We start from the raw sequence: 17,318 nt of genomic DNA, 5'->3' as shown, positions 1-17,318 counted from the left end.
CACACTGGGCCCAGGCTGGCTGGGGCTGAGGTGTGTAAAAGCTCTCTCACCCTCGGAGCTACTCTACTTCCTCTCCAAAGGCCCAGATCAGCACTCAGCCACTGAGAGGTTCCGAGCTTCGCCCCACAATGGGAAATTCTTACACATAAATGGGGTTATTCAGAAAGGCTTCGAAGCAGCTGGTGCAATTCGCTCAAGAAAATAAACATTTTTTAAAAATATTTTGATTGGCCTGTGGACAACGTCAATACCAGCGGCACAGATTACCCCTGTTAATAAGAGGCTCGGCCCCCGGGCGGGGCCAGAGATTAGGGGGTAAGGGGTAGGTGCAGGATTGGTAGGAGACAACGGCTGCGTCACAAATATTAACGTTTTTGGGGCGGCGCCACTGATGGCTGGGAGGACACAAATAAACACACAATCTGCAGTTGAAGTGCAGTTGGAGATGAAAGGGCGTCTGCTGAGACATTTCAAACCAAGATGGCGTTCTTCCTCGTGACTCCGGATCCGGCAGCGCCTCAGAGACATGTAATGCGCCTGGCGCAATGAAGCGTGTCATTGAAACACAGTGAATGCCGGGCTTGTGCTGGCTTCCTGTTTCACTTAGGCCCTAGGCGTCGCTACGAAGAAAGAAAATGTGAGAGTCGAGAGAGAGACAGAGAGAGACAGAGGAGAGAGAGAGAGAGAGAGAGACAGAGAGAGAGAGAGAGAGAGAAAGAGAGTGAGACAGAGAGACAGAGGAGAGAGAGAGAGAGAGACAGAAGGAGAGAGAGAGAGAGACAGATAAGTAGAGAGAGAGAGAGAGACAGAGAAGGAGAGAGAGAGAGACGGAAAGAGTGAGAAAGAGAGAAAGAGAGAGAGACAGAGAAGGAGAGAGTGTGAGAGAGAGAGAGAGAGAGAGACAGAGAAGGAGATAGAGAGAGAGAGAGAGTGAGAGAGAGAGAGAGTGAGAGAGAGAGAGAGAGAGAGAGAGAGAGAGAGAGAGAGGGGAGGAACATGGCCTTGGCTCAGCTATGTGGGACATTTTATATGTCTTTTGAGCCCTCACTTTTAACATGAGTAAAAACAAACACATTGGCTGAAAAATCCTACGTTCTATTTGAGAGCCCCGCACCCTCCCTCCTTCCCTTTCCCCTCTCCTCAGAGTCAATAGAGACTGCTCATGCACACATGTAGTGGCTGTAATTGCTGAAATGTAATACTGGACCCGGCTCTGATGTTAAATTATAACTAACACAAACAGTTGAGTCTGGTAAAAAACTTGCTTTCCCTTCTCTTTTTCTTTTGACTGTGGAGAGATGGCTTCAAAAGAGAATATTTTTTTTATTGGTGAACAAAAACATTTTCAGTTTGAGTAATTCATCCTAAGGTCAAAAAAATAGAGTGACCACAAGTGCAGCTCTTAGGCACCATAACAAATAAACTCCATGGTTGCCTTTGACATATTATGTAAATACAGCCCTGTAAAAGTAAAACGGAATCACTAGTCGCTGGTCTGGATTCCCGCTAGTTTTGGTTGCGTTTGGCCATAGAGCTCCTTTCCTGTACGGGTTTGGCACGGACCAGCATGCATTGATGCCCAAATGGAGCTTGTAGCCAACAGCCTTTCTACCAGGCTCACATCATGGTCACCTCTCTCTGGTCTTGTCCTGACATATAGTCAACGACCCACAGACCAACACAACTACCCAGTAACCACATCTGCTACTTCCAAACAGAGACATGGCCTTGCCATCTATAAGCATGTGCAATGTGCCTGGTTGCCTGCTCCAGGGACTGGCATGCTTGTTGTGTCTCACAGTGACTCTTTGTTGGTTATAATTGGTTGATCATGTCCTGCTGGCTGTTAGAGTGGGTTTGAGGCTTGAGCTAGACACAGATCCAGATTACCCAACTCCACATCCTAACATTTACCATTAGGAGGATTAAATCAAATCTGACACTGGACCAGCGGTTAAGGGCTCTGGGTCTGATCAGGGCTGTTAGTGATAGAGACTGGCGCAGGCGTTTGCTTAGGGGGCCAGCCATCTTGTTTATGTGGAGTAAACAGTGTGGTCCCTGTGGACAAGGGAGGAGGGGTAGGGCCTCACTATAGCTAGCAGGATTTTCACAACCAGAGAGAATCCAGGATAGATTCAGCTGTTTGACATTTCACCACAGTAGAATGGCTGCAGATATTTGCCATTGGAACAGTTTTGATGTATTGGAGGAGTACTTCACAGCATGTCCTGTAACCACCAGTAAATGGTTTTCATGTAACATATCACATATATACATCTCCCAGGTGTAGTGGCTTAGCATGCCAACTTGTGAATCATACTGTACATTCTATGAAGCATAATGAGAAGCTTCTTGTATTATCTTAGCCTTGATTTAATGTGCGATGAGGTTACCATAACCCCAGAACTACAGTCTCCTGGCATATGCTGACATGCCAGTCTTTAGAGGGGTCTTAACAGGGTGCTGAGATGGGATCGTCCTGGGCAGCAAGGAGGTGGTCCTTTGTTTCCTGCTCTGCTAGAATCATTAAGACTAGATCCCTCATCGGGGTGAGAGCATTAATACAACCAGAGTGTGTTTTATCACTCACAGCCATCACACACCCACACACACACACACACCTCCTCAGCAAAGCGTTTCTTGGGCCCTCATCAAAGCAGCGAGCAATTGACTAGATGGCGGAAAGTTATGCTAGTATCTGATATTCATCCAGTTAGGAACGCAGGTGTTGGAACAAATAGCATGTTAAATGATACCACCTCAAAAGGCAAAATACTTTGTATTCAACGATTGACACTGTCTTTTTTTTCTTCTAAAAACATTTAAGTTAAAAGAACAGCTCTGGTCTGGAGACCTTGTTAAAGCAGTCTGAGGCTGGTTAAGTGTGCCTCCTTTAGAAAAGAGAATGAGGAAAACTGGAATTTCTAGGATTATTTTTGCAGTGTCTCCCTGAAATCTAATTTTCTTTCCATTTAATCTTAACATCTTCAACATCTTTGCCTCTTTGTCTGCGTGGTTTGACTGGTAAAAACTGTAGACAATATACACAGGGTGCTTTAAGGAGATGGACAGCATTCTCTGAATATCATTAGAACACACACATACACATTTAGAAAACCAGAATAAAATGGTATGGTATCCGATTGTCTGAGTGTGGGATTTGCTTTACTGCTCTGGCAGAGCCACACACACACACAGCTTCCCACATGCCCTCCCGTAGGATAATTCTTCACATCTAGCAGGCTCACCTGTGGCCACGGCTGAACAAAAACAAGTGGTGAGCCGAGCGCTGGAATCCTGTCACTGCATGTGCTGTAATGAGCTCTTAATGATCCCGTCTGTCTGGAGCACTAGCAGAGCTTGCAACATTGGCACGTAACTTTGTGTGTGTGTGTCTGTGTGTGTGTATTCTGTATGTGTGTGTACGTCTGAGGAACCAGGGCAGCGTTTAGCAGACATCTCAAAAGTGTTATGTTGACGACAAAACTCAGACACTATTTCCTGGCTCAGAAATCTATATGAAGCAATGGGCTTTAGCAGGAGATTACATTGTATCTTTTCCTGTTGTTGTCGGCTGTAAACTCTGGGTTTCTGTGTAGATAATAGAAAACATATTTAGCAATCAGAAGATGAGAATCCATTTCATTCTAAAGTGTTGACGGCTCATCTATTACCCAGTGATTCTCAAACAAACAGATCCAGGACTAAATGTATCTGCAAGATACAACTCTTTCTGCGATGGCTGCCAAAAGCAGAGGTGTGTGTCGTGTTTATATGTAAATACATCCCTGTATTACCAAGGGACTATTTTAGTTTGAGCTAGGTTTGTATTAGTGTGTTGTCTAAGCATGACTACTATAAATTCTGTACATGGCCATGCCCAGTGATCTGTGTCAAAGTGTACAGTACATTGGCGGCAGGTAGCCTAGTGGCTAGTAATCGAAAGGTTGCTGGTTTGAATCCCCGAGCCGACTAAGTGAAAAATATGCCGATGTGCCCATGAGCAAGGCACTTAACACTAATTACTCCTGTAAGTCGCTCTGTATAAGAGCGTCTGCTAAATGAACAAAAAGTGTAAATGTAAGGTACATATAAGCCTAGGTAGAAAGGGGAGGGAAAACATCTCTCCACTGTTATTTGATTATTTTAGCATTAGCCCTGAGCTACACAGTCATGGTGGTAATACCAGAGATTAAGGTGTGTGTGATTGTACAGTCCTCCCCTCCTTGTGTCTACACACACACGAACGCACGCACACGCACACGAACACACACACTTCAGAGAGGGCCTCTAGCCTCTGGCGGGTGTTGTGTGGAATCAGTTTGGAGCTCTATGCATCTCATCCCTGGCAGCTCTGAGCCGCATGAATGTGGTGTGTCTGTGCTGAAGGAGTGTGTGCACCCAGTGTGTGTGTGTTGTATTGGTGCAGGCCTTTGAGATCTGACATGCTTATAAAGATCTGCACTGATCCCCCTGCAGCTAGGCAGACGAGTGCAGAGCACAGAGCCTTTCTTCACTTGCCATCTCACTGCTGCCCTGCTAGACAGGAAGAATTTGGAGATATTTAGCAAGCCCTTATGGATACTGTGCCGGGAAAAAGTATTTGCCCCCTTTATAATTTTCTCTACTTTTGCATATTTTTTTTACACAAAATGTTATCAGATCTTCAACCAAAACCTAATATTAGATAAAGGGAACCTGAGTGAACAAAAAACACAACAATTACAAACTTATTTCATTAAATTAATAAAATAAATAGAATGTTCTTTTGTTATTTGTAAACTCATGTTCCCTTCATCTAATACAGTTGTGTAAAGTACTTAAGTAAGAATACTTAAAGTACTAGTTAAGTCGTTTTTTTTGTATTTGTACTATTATTATTTTTTGACAACTTTTACTTTTACTTCACTATATTCCTAACAAAAATCATGTACTTTTTTACTCCGTACATTTTCCCTGACACCCAGAAGTACTCATTACATTTTGAATGCTTAGCAGGACAGGAAAGTGGTCCAATGAACTTCCCTACTGCCTCTGATCTGGAGGACTCAATAAACACAAATGTTTTCTTTGCTTGTTTTGCCTATATTTAACTAGGCAAGTCAGTTAGGAACAAATCCTTATATTCAATGACAGCCTAGGAACAGTGTAACTGCCTTGTTCAGGGGCAGAACGACAGATTTTTTACCTTGTCAGCTCAGAGGATTCGATCTTCCAACCTTTCGGTTACAAGTCCAACACTCTAGGCTACCTGCCTAGTGAATGTTAGAGTGTGCCCCATGGAATTGTGCCCTCTGGTTTGCTTTATACAAGGAATTTGAAAGGATTTTTACTATTACTTTTGATATTTCAGTATATTTGAGAAATTACATTTACTTTTTACCCCTTTTTTGTGATATCCAATTGGTAGTTTCAGTCTTGTCCCATCGCTGCAACTGGCAAAGGTCGAGAGTTGGCGAAGGTCGAGAGAGACGTAGGTCGAGAGCCATGCGTCCTCTGAAACAAGACCCTGCCAAGCCGCACTGCTTCTTGACACACTGCTCATTTAACCCGGAAGCCAACCGCACCAATGTGTTGGAGGAAACACCGTACAACTGGCGACACGAGTCAGCGTGCATCCGGCCTGCCAGAAGGACTCAATAGAGCGCGATGGGACAAGGATTTTTGATACTTAAGTATATTAAAAATCAAATACTTTTAGACTTTTACTCAAGTAGTATTTTACTGGGTGACTGGGTCACTTTTACTTGAATCATTTTCTAGTAAGGTATCTTTACTTTTACCTAAGTACTTTTTCCACCACTGATCTAATATTAGGTTTTGATTGAAGATCTGATATCATTCAGTATAAAAAATATGCAAAAATAGAGAAAATCAAAAAGGGAGCAAATACTTTTTAACAGCATTGTAAGTCCATCTGGATAAGCTTACCTGCCAGGGCCGTTCCAATGACAGACAACACGCATTCACGTGCAGAACACAAACTTTAAACCATCAAGAAATGTGTAACAGTAGGACTGTCTTTAGTTGTATAGATGCTAACTACTCATGGTCCTGCTGGTCCATGGCACTGGCTGATTAACAGAGTTGTTTAAGCTCAGCTACACTACATAACCAAAGGTATGTGGACACCTGCTCGTTGAACATCTCATTCCAAAATCATTGGCATCTATATGGAGTTGGTCCCCACTTTGCTGCTATAACAGCCTCCACTCTTCTGAGAAGGCTTTCCACTAGATGTTGGAACATTGCTGCTGGGACTTGCTTCCATTCAGCCACAAAGACATTAGTGAGGTTGGCACTGATGTTGGGCGATTAGGCCTGGCTCGCAGTCGACATTCCAATTCATCCCAAAGGTGTTCAATGGGGTTGAGGTCAGGGCTCTGTGCAAGCCAGTCAAGTTCTTCCATACTGATCTCGACAAACCATTTCTGTATGGACCTAGCTTTTTTCACTGGAGGCATTGTCATGCCGAAACAGGAAAAGGCCTTCCCCAAACTGTTGCCACAAAGTTGGAAGCACAGAATCGTTCAGAATGCCATTGTATAATGTAGCATTAAGATTTCCCTTCACTGGAACTAAGGGGCCTAGCCCAAACTATGAAAAACAGCCCCAGACCGTTATTCCTCCTCCACCAACCTTTATAGGGGCAGGTAGCCAAACCCAGATTCGTCCATCAGCCTGCCATATGGTGAAGCGTTATTCATCACTCAAGAGAACGTGTTTCCACTGCTCCAGAGTCCAATGGCAGCGATTTTTACACCACTCCAGCCGACACCATGGAAACCCAATTCATGAAGCTCCTGGCGAACAGTTATTGTGCCGACCTTGATTCAAGAGGCAGTTTGGAACTCGGTAGTGAGTGTTACAAACGATGACAGACGATTTTTACGCGCTATGCACTTCAGCATTCAGCGGTCCCGTTCTGTGAGCATGTGTGGCTTCACTTCATGGCTTAGCCGTTGTTGCTCCTAGACGTTTCAGAACTTACAGATGACCGGGGCAGCTCTAGCAGGGCAGAAATTTGATGAACTGATTTGTTGGAAAGGTGGCATCCTATGACAGTGCCACATTGAAAGTCACTGAGCTCTTCAGTAAGGCCATTCTACTGCCAATGTGTGTCTGTGGAGATGTAGAATCCAGTCATTTGAAGGGGTGTCCAAATACTTTTGTATATATAGTGTATCTAGGTTACAGTGGTGAGTCAGGAGTACAAGGCTAAACCCCATGTACCGAGATATACACTTCCACCAACAGAGAGCAAAACACTCCTAAACACCTTTACAACACACTGATATAGGCTCATTAACTGGGAAGGAGCCTCACTCTGTCTGTCAGCCTTAACCCCCTGCATGAGAACTAGGGAGTGGGTGAGAGAGGACAGTGTCTGTGTGTGTGTCTGTGTGCATATGCGTGTGCATATTAGTGTTTTGTCTGCACACTTCCAGACATGCCATCATGTTCAGAAGCTCTGACATATGTCTGTGAGCAAACCTCCACCCACGTACCCCCTTTCCCATTAGACACACACACACACACACACACACACACACACACACACACACACACACACACACACACACACACACACACACACACACACACACACACACACACACACACACACACACACACACACACACACACACACATTCCCCTCCTCCACACTGTCTCAACTGCAGATCTGCCCTGTTAAGCCAGTCAGCCTGAGACTGACGTGATTGCAGAGGTACCAGGTGGCTGTGAGATTCCTGAGGCTGTAGTGTGACATGGTGAACCAGCCCCAGTGCTCCAGTCAGGCTGTTTGGCAGGGATCAGGGTTCCACCTAGCCCCAGACTAGACCCTGCGTCCTGCTCTCTGCGGCCCCGGGCCTCACCGACGCAGGGCATCCGGGGACAGAGCTGGCGTGAGTGAGCGGCCCCTGCCAGTAAATGTACTGGACCCTCCCCCAGGTCTGGGCTCTCATATCAGCAGGGAGGGTTGCACTCAACCTTGGGCCTCAGCCTGCCACATAAAACTAACTCAACCTTGGGCCTCAGCCTGCCACATAAAACTAACTCAACCTGGGGCCTCAGCCTGCCACATAAAACTAACTCAACCTGGGGCCTCAGCCTGCCACATAAAACTAACTCAACCTGAGGCCTCAGCCTGCCACGTACAGACTAACTCAACCCGGGGCCTCAGCCTGCCACATAAAACTAACTCAACCTGAGGCCTCATCCTGCCACGTACAGACTAACTCAACCTGGGGCCTCAGCCTGCCACATACAAACTAACTCAACATGGGGGCCTCAGCCTGCCACTTACAGACTAACTCAACCTGGGGCCTCTGCCTGCCACATACAGACTAACTCAACATGGGGCCTCAGCCTGCCACATACAGACTAACTCAACATGGGGCCTCAGCCTGCCACATACAGACTAACTCAACCTGGGGCCTCAGCATGCCACATACAGACTAACTCAACCTGGGGCCTCAGCCTGCCACATACAGACTAACTCAACATGGGGGCCTCAGCCTGCCACTTACAGACTAACTCAACATGGGGCCTCAGCCTGCCACATACAGACTAACTCAACATGGGGCCTCAGCCTGCCAAATACAGACTAACTCAACATGGGGCCTCAGCCTGCCACATAAAACTAACTCAACCTGGGGCCTCAGCCTGCCACATACAGACTAACTCAACCTGGGGCCTCAGCCTGCCACATACAGACTAACTCAACCTGGGGCCTCAGCCTGCCACATACAGACTAACTCAGCCCATAGAGATAAAGTTAGAGCAACACTGTCAGTTCATTATGTGTCACAGTTAGGGAGAGGCATTTGTAGACCAAACCTCTATACAGTACTGTAGCAGAACGTGGAGTGTTTGTGATGAGTGAGCAGCTCTGAATTGGGACAGACAGAGTGAAAGAGTCAGTGTGATAGGGGTTCCTGTGTGGTCAGTGGTCCTACCTTGTATCTGGGACTGGGTGGAGGGCCCCAGGTGGCTCTGGTGCATGGGCCGGGGCTGGGGGTTACCAGGCCCCATCCTCAGGCTGGCCCGCTGGTAGCGCTCAATCTCTGTCAGCCTATCAGAGAACTGCATCTTCTGGGGATCCTCTAGCTTCACCCTGTGTCCTGAGGGAGGATGAGAGAAGGACACAGAGAGAGAAAATGAGAGAGAGAGGAGACCCAAATTACCACCTACACAGCCGGGAAATCATGGCACTTTATTCATTTTCCACAGCGGTAGTAAATAGTCAAAAATAGAAAAAACAACAGTACATCCAAATGTTATGTCTGCTGTAATATTTCAGTTTTTCTTTCCTCAGATCTCTCCATGGCACCAACAGTTTACTAGGCCTTGTGAGTCTGTTTTGAAGTGGGAGGGTATATATTGGCGATAGGGGATAGTACAGTGACATAATCATATTATAGGAATAAAGCCCTCTGTTCTCCACCAACTAATCTATTTAAATCGGATTATAGAAAATAACAGTAGCCAAGTTTACTTAGAAATAGAAACATATGAATAGAATGTTGACAGGCAGTGGTGTTGTGGTTGGGCTAAACCTGCACCTGCCTTTGTGTTATAATCAGATACATGGAATACCACTAATACTCTATCTAGTGTATAACAATAGTACTAGCTTAATAATACAATAATTACATGATAAGGATAGTATGAAATAGGTTATAATTACAGCAACAGAAAATACTGCGAATCTATCCCCTTATCCCCTAACTTGTCGACTCAACAGTACAACCCCAGTATAACCCCGGTATAACCCAGCACAGCCCCAGCACAACCCCAGTACAACCCCATTACAACCCCAGTATAACTCAATACAACCCCAAAACATCCCCAGCATAACCCCAGTACAACCCCAGTATAACCCCGGTATAACCCAGCACAGCCCCAGCACAACCCCAGTACAACCCCATTACAACCACAGTATAACCACAGTACAACCCCAGTATAACCTCAGTACAACCCCAGTATAACGCCAGTACAACCCCAGTATAACCTCAGTACAACCTCAGTATAACGCCAGTATAACCCGAGTACAACCCCAGTATAACGCCAGTATAACCCCAGTACAACCTCAGTATAACACCAGTACAACCCCAGTATAAAGCCAGTACAACCCCAGTATAACGGCAGTATAACCCCAGTACAACCCCAGTATAACGGCAGTATAACCCCAGTACAACCTCAGTATAACGCCAGTACAACCTCAGTATAACGCCAGTACAACCTCAGTATAAACCCAGTATAACCTCAGTACAACCTCAGTATAACCCCAGTACAACACCACAGACTGGGTCTACTTGTCCAAATAGTGACTATACTGTACGTCTCACAGCGACTCAGGGCTGACAAAGCAGTCACTCAGTGAGGGAAACACCCAGACATCCCTCCTAGACTATAGCACTCATACTGGAACACACTGTGTGGACGTGTTGCACATGTGTGCATGTTCGTGGAGGTGTGTGTGATGAGAAAGATTGGAATGTATGAATTAAAGCATATTTGACACCTCGCATACATCCGATCTGAAGACGACGCAGAAAGACCAAATTCTACAAGCAAACCCTTATCACTTTAATATCTCTTCCACTGAAAAGCTTTCCATAAAAGGCATACTTACAGTACAAGGCTAATTCAATGCAATCTTTCTCAATCATATTTAACATGTGATGTCACACACACACACACACACACACACACACACACACACACACACACACACACACACACCTAAATGCCATACGTGAGTCCGGATGAGGGACTCCTCTAATGGAGGAAGGGCTTTTAATGTAACTATCAATGCAACAAACACATGTCTGAAAGAACATGTATACATTCTGTGGTTTTCTCCCTGGCATCTCTAATGTGAAGTAATGGCTAGATTTGAATATTTTATCACTATATAAAGGGGGCCAGCAGACGGACTGATATGGATTTTGCCCGCCCTCTCTCCAGACTGACCCATGGGCAATATATCTTCCCTCCTGCGACTTGACCCATGGGTAATATATCCTGCCGTTTACCGCTCTGTCCATTTGGTAGAGATCACTCCCTCTCTTTACATAAAATGTAGTATTCTCTATCCCCCCCCCCCCAACACACACCCTTTCACACACAGACATACACATAACAATTATGTGGATTGAGCTTGACTCCCAAGTAGAATAGTCTACATTACAATGGTGCCACGACTAGTCACAGACACATTCAAGTCATCGCTCTCAAATGCAAACATACTGTAGATAAATAACCATCACCCAAACTACAACATCGGCCCCTCAAACACACCACATGACCAGTAACAAACACACCACATGACCAGTAACAAACACACCACATGACCAGTAACAAACACACCAACACAGGCCCCTCAAACACACCACATGACCAGTAACAAACACACCAACACAGGCCCCTCAAACACACCAACATAGGCCCCTCAAACACACCACATGACCAGTAACAAACACACCAACACAGGCCCATCAAACACACCACATGACCAGTAACAAACACACCACCACATGACCAGTAACAAACACACCAACACAGGCCCCTCAAACACACCAACATAGGCCCCTCAAACACACCACATGACCAGTAACAAACACACCAACACAGGCCCATCAAACACACCACATGACCAGTAACAAACACACCACCACATGACCAGTAACAAACACACCACCACATGACCAGTAACAAACACACCACATGACCAGTAACAAACACACCACCACATGACCAGTAACAAACACACCAAACACATGAATACTCACACTGGGATCAACACCCTCTCAGTGTGAGTATGTGAGTATAGGAGTGTGAGGGTTTGTGTGTGTGTGTGTGTGTGTGTGTGTGTGTGTGTGTGTGTGTGTGTGTGTGTGTGTGTGTGTGTGTGTGTGTGTGTGTGTGTGTGTGTGTGTGTGTGCGTGTGTGTTGCTGCATGCGTGTGTGTGTGTGTGTGTGAGTGTGTGTGTGTGTGTGTGTGTGTGTGTGTGTGTGTGTTGCTGCATGCGTGTGTGTGTGTGTGTTGCTGCATGCGTGTGTGTGTGTGTATGTGTGTGTGTGTGTGTGTGTGTGTGTGTGTGTGTGTGTTGCTGCGTGCGTGTGTGTGTGTGTGTGTGTGTATATATAAGTAATGTCTGAATGTGGGCTGTTTGACTGCTCAACATGTCCAGCTGTCTGTGTTGGGAGTCAGACGTAAAAAACGCAGAAGGATGTAGTAATAGTGAGTGACCCCACCTATAAACCCACCATTTCACTATGACACAGGGACACAGTCTGGGGGAAACGGCCCTCCAAATATAGACCCATGTGTGTCCCCTAGTGCAGTTATTAAGAGGTGAACACCAGGTCAGGGAAATGATACATCCCACAGCTCTGTGGAAGTAGACAACAACCAGGCAAAAACAACCAGGGGAAAAATGGATCATTGTTAACTTTTTTCTGTGGCCTGTGTTGGTCTGGGATGAACTGGCTGGTGCTTTGGTGATGAAAGAGATCATACCGCTTGATCACCCACGTGTGTACACGCACACACACACACACAAATGCACACGCACACACGCGCACGCACGCACACACGCACACACGCACACACACACACACACACACACACACACACACACACACACACACACACACACACACACACACACACACACACACACACACACACACACACAGCAGCTCAGGTCCAGCTGGCATGGAGTGTGGTGATGACACACTGTTCTGTACTTCCAGTAGGGGTTGGCCAGCCAATGTTACCATGAGAGAGAACCATAGGAGCAGAGCAGACAGAGGCTTCATTAGGATCCGGCCTGGTGCTCATTACCCCAAACCCCACAGTTACTGTTAACACTACAAGTCAACTCACATGGTTGACTATAGCTCTCCTCTCTCCCCCCTCTTTATCCCCTTCTCTCTCTCTCTCCCCCCTCTTTACCCCCTTCTCTCTCTCTCTCTCCCCCGTCTTTCTCCCCTTCCCTCTCTGTCCCTCCCTTTTTTATATATAAGAGAAGACTTCAACAGTTTTCCATGTGGAAGCTAACATACAGTATTTACAGTATATACAACCTTCCTCCTCTTGTCTTCTCTTAGACATCACCCTTCTAAGCCTCATAGAGAGGAAATGGATTGGTGCAATGGTGGCGGGTCTTGTAGAGAAATACAACCGACATGGTCGTGAGAGTCTCATATAGTTTAGGCCATTCGGACGCTACAGACAATTCTGTGGGAAGACAGATTTTCGGGATGTGTCAGTGTTACATAGGTGGATGCAGTGAATTGAGACACATCCAATGCAAATTAAAAAAACATATCTCGAGCTTAAACAGAAAGATTTTTATGGGGATTTTTGTATTATGCTAATTAGTTTCCCACAGGGGCACGTATATCGACTCTAGGTTAAGAGACAGACAGAGCCCTTTGCCTGATGCTGTTCAATGCAGTGTTTAAACATCTTTTTAGGCCTGACCCCACTCATCCATATGTCTGGTAGAACGCCAGAGGTTGACTCCCACTCTGTAGGGTCTCGACCAGGGTTCTCTGTGCACCACGGACCCATTTCGGAGGGGATTCTGTGGTGGATGAATATTTTATGTGTCAGGGTGCACTTAGGAAAGAATGCCCAGTTGTTTCTCTATGATATCATAACCACAAGATAGAGCTGGGAGATGGAGGCCAACAGGGAGGCAGGGATGATGTGGTTCAAACACCAGCGCTCAATACATGGAAGAGGTAAAATGGATGCCAGAAGCTGTAGATTTACTAGCTTCCTCTCTAGATGGCTGTTGCATCATCTTACAGCATTATAAGGACTGTGAGGACCAAATAAAAAGGTTGATATAAAATGTCTGGTATTAATGATGTACTGAAAATCCATTTCACTGAAAATCTCTGTAGGAATAATGGCTGTGCTTTTCCCACCCACCGTTTCTGTTTTCTTTGGCCAATACAATATCATTTATCAGCAGATTAACTGAAGACAGAGGGCCTTGATGCCCCCCGTGTTTTTTTGTGCTCTTCAGAACATGTAGATAGGTTCAAGTGTAACAGATAAGATACATCCGTGTGGGAAACTGACCCTGTGACTGGTCCCTTTGAATTGAAACACTGAAGAGCAAAATGATCAACCCTGATCGCCTACAAAATGACATTGAGCCACAAGGAGCAGAATGATTAAGGTTAGTACTTATGGAACGTAGACCTGTGCCAACGGGCAACTCTTACCAAGAGCTGACCAACCCCTTCAGACCAGACGTGCCAATCTCAGCGAGTCCCACCCTAACCCCCTAAAGCCCATATCAGTGGAACACAGAGACAGTGTTTGCTCAGAGGGTGCTAATGACAGCTCCTAAACGCTGACGGGTCCAGCTGAATGATCACCCGATATGGCCCCTTTCCTCCCTCACCCCTGTGCCGCTCCTTTTTTTCTAACATTGAAAGAAAGAAACATATGTTCCCTTCCAATGAGAGACACATTAAACACAAGCTCTTTTTAGTAAAGGGCTGGGCGTGCTTTCAGGGGCAAAGTGAAACTCTATCTGGACTGCAAATGGCAATACGTGCCTTGGCCCGGACCCAGATCTGTGCTGAATATATTTGAAGTGTAAATATTTGTATCCGTCGTATAAATGGACTTGGTAGGCCCTTGATAACAGACTAGAATTGGTTGAGTGCCTGTATCAGACTGAAAACTATAACACGTCTATAAGGACTGTGCACTCTGCCTGTATACAGAATAGGTGTACATAGTAAGTGAGAGGGATTATGTGTCAGTCCTACACCAATAGCTGTAGTGCAGAGTTCTGGGTTTGTTTAGCTCTATTATTAGGACATGTTGATGCCAGCCTCTCCCTGTCTGATTCACAGCTTGACAAAAACAACACATTCGACTAACATGCTGCTGTTGAGTGTGTTGAGGGACGTGTGTGTGAGTGTGTGTATTAGGGAGGAATATTTCAAGGCAATAGGCCCTATACTTTCTATACTGAACTGTAAACTCTCTGACTGTTTCTATCCTGAACTATAAGCTCTCTTAACTGTTTCTTCGTCAGTCAGAAACGTCAACCTGCTTGAGAACGACAGTTGAGAGTTTGTTGTAGTGGCGTTGGCTGGGTTGCTAGCAAACTTCCGCTTTGTATTGGAGCTCGAATACGTTTCAACATCTGTTGAGCGAAGCGTTGCACACCTGTCTTCCTCTTCCTCCTATCTTGACTATTTTGCCTCCCCCTTTCCCCTACCCTCTCTTACTTCCCTTTTCACTATCACTGGTACCATCAAGATGCCTGAGGCATTAGCGATTACACTGCCACAGCAATGCAACCAATGACAGAGTTGGGCTTTAGAGGCTGTCCAATCATAGATCAGTTTGAGGCTGACCCAGAAGGATGTGGGTTTTATTATTGAATAGTGTTTGTGTTTAGTCTGTTTATAGTCTGGCTCTAAATTAGTCTCAAAAACACACAGACACACAGAAACACCACACAAGCAATGAACTCTTTCAATGCAATGAATGTATCTTGTTATATATTGATGTCCATGTCATGAACTGAATGGATGCAGTATTTCACTGTAAACTACCACCATGAGACGGACTACCTTTAGTATTCCATAATACTTATGTGGCTGTGACTAGTACACTGCCCTCATGTTTTTTTTTAACCTGAATGTGGGACACTGCTGCTTGATGATGCCTGTGCTTTTTTATTTCTCTCTGTAATATTTTGATAGGTAATGTACCGGTGGGATTTCCACAGCCTACACCAATCTATCAGGGGAGGTTTAGCTAAGCCTGGCTCTCTCCCCAACCTGTTACTGCTGCCTGTCTGTATGCATGCATGCATGTCTGTCTGTCTCAGAGGCAGATGTTAGCTAGGCTTCCCCTGGGGACCATACTCAGCCTGAAATCCCCCTGTCTACAGCAGGGCTGAAAACCAACTCACAGCAGGGGAGAAAATGTGAGACTGTGTGTGTGAGCACAGATCCAGCCTTCCTGTCTTGATGAAGGGATAAGGCTGCGTAGCAGGAGTGTAGTTAGATGTGTGTGTGTGTGTGTGTGTGTGTGCGTGTGTGTGTGTGTGTGTGTGTGTGTGTGTGTGTGTGTGTGTGTGTGTGTGTGTGTGTGTGTGTGTGTGTGTGTGTGTGTGTGTGTGTGTGTGTGTATGTGTGTGTGTGTGATTAGAAAGGAATAGGGGCTATGCCTGGGGCAGGTCAGGGCAGGCAGTATGAGTGGAGGGGTGCAGGCCCACCCACATCCACTAACAATACAGAGAGGCCCGTAGCACTGAGCAATCATCTCTCTGTTGTTCCACCATACTATGTATGTATTTCCTCTGGTGGAGGGGAGGGGTGATGTGTGTTAGTAGGAGGGAGGCAGTAAAGGTGGGTGAGGGAGGGGGTGAGGAGAGGGTGAGGGAGAGGGTGAGGAGAGGGTGAGGTAGCCGGTGAGGAGAGTACAGGGTGAAGGAGGTTGTTTTTCAGCACCTCTTTGGATGGTTGCCTGAGCACAACCCTTCCCATGCTGCAGACTCAGCCTGCTGAACAGAGAGGGCCCTTTTTCACCCCAGTGACAGATCATATTAAAGAAACAAGCTGCTCTGAGAGTGTTGTTTTAGCTCTGGTGAGAGGTTGTAGGGGTTGCACGGCTGTGTGTACAGGGGTAGCCAGGGTGTGCTAAGCAGTGAGGTGTCCTCGCAGATCTGTTGGAAAGGAAAGCAACCATCGTTGTCACGTGTCAACGCAACGCTAGCAGACGTGTCAAAGGTTTCACACCTCGGTGCGCATAAACTTAAACACAAACACCTACGCACGTATAGCTACGAGCATGCAAAGGCCATTTTGGCACACACACACACACACACACACACACATACCGCTCAGAGTAACAACTGACAGGAAGAAAGACTCCGGCTGTGTCAATGGGCAGGTGTAACTTTTCCTCTGTATTTGTGTGTGTGTGTGTGTGTGTGTGTGTGCGTGTGTGTGTGTGTGTGTGTGTGTGTGTGTGTGTGTGTGTGTGTGTGTGTGTGTGTGTGTGTGTGTGTGTGTGTGTGTGTGTGTGTGTGTGTGTCTGTGTGTGTGTGTGTGTGTGTGTGTGTGTGTGTGTGTGTGTGTGTGTGAGTGAGTGAGTGATTAGCGGGGAGAGTGGAAGATGTCTGCATTCGTGATTCAGACTCATCCAGACAGGTTTAGCCAGACTGGCAAAATTAGAACTGGAAAAGTAAAAGTGTGTGTGTTCTTGTGGGTAAGTGTGTGTATGAGGAGGTTGCTGTGTAAATGTATGTCAGTTTCCA

The 17,318-nt window shown here is 46.0% G+C and overlaps 1 protein-coding gene across 3 annotated transcripts in view; it reads right to left on the bottom strand.

Annotated features, from left to right (window-relative positions):
* LOC110498012 (runt-related transcription factor 3) overlaps window positions 1-17,318 on the bottom strand; it is an 82,190-nt gene that overhangs the window by 15,147 nt on the left and 49,725 nt on the right. For all 3 annotated transcript variants that reach the window (XM_036954938.1, XM_036954936.1, XM_036954937.1), the window contains exon 6: window positions 8,961-9,125. In XM_036954938.1, coding sequence (XP_036810833.1) covers window positions 8,961-9,125 — 165 coding nt within the window. The remainder of the gene's footprint in view (window positions 1-8,960; window positions 9,126-17,318) is intronic.

This window comes from Oncorhynchus mykiss, chromosome 19, assembly GCF_013265735.2.
Source record: "Oncorhynchus mykiss isolate Arlee chromosome 19, USDA_OmykA_1.1, whole genome shotgun sequence".
NCBI lineage: Eukaryota > Metazoa > Chordata > Actinopteri > Salmoniformes > Salmonidae > Oncorhynchus > Oncorhynchus mykiss.
This window is presented reverse-complemented; position numbering and strand designations above follow the sequence as displayed.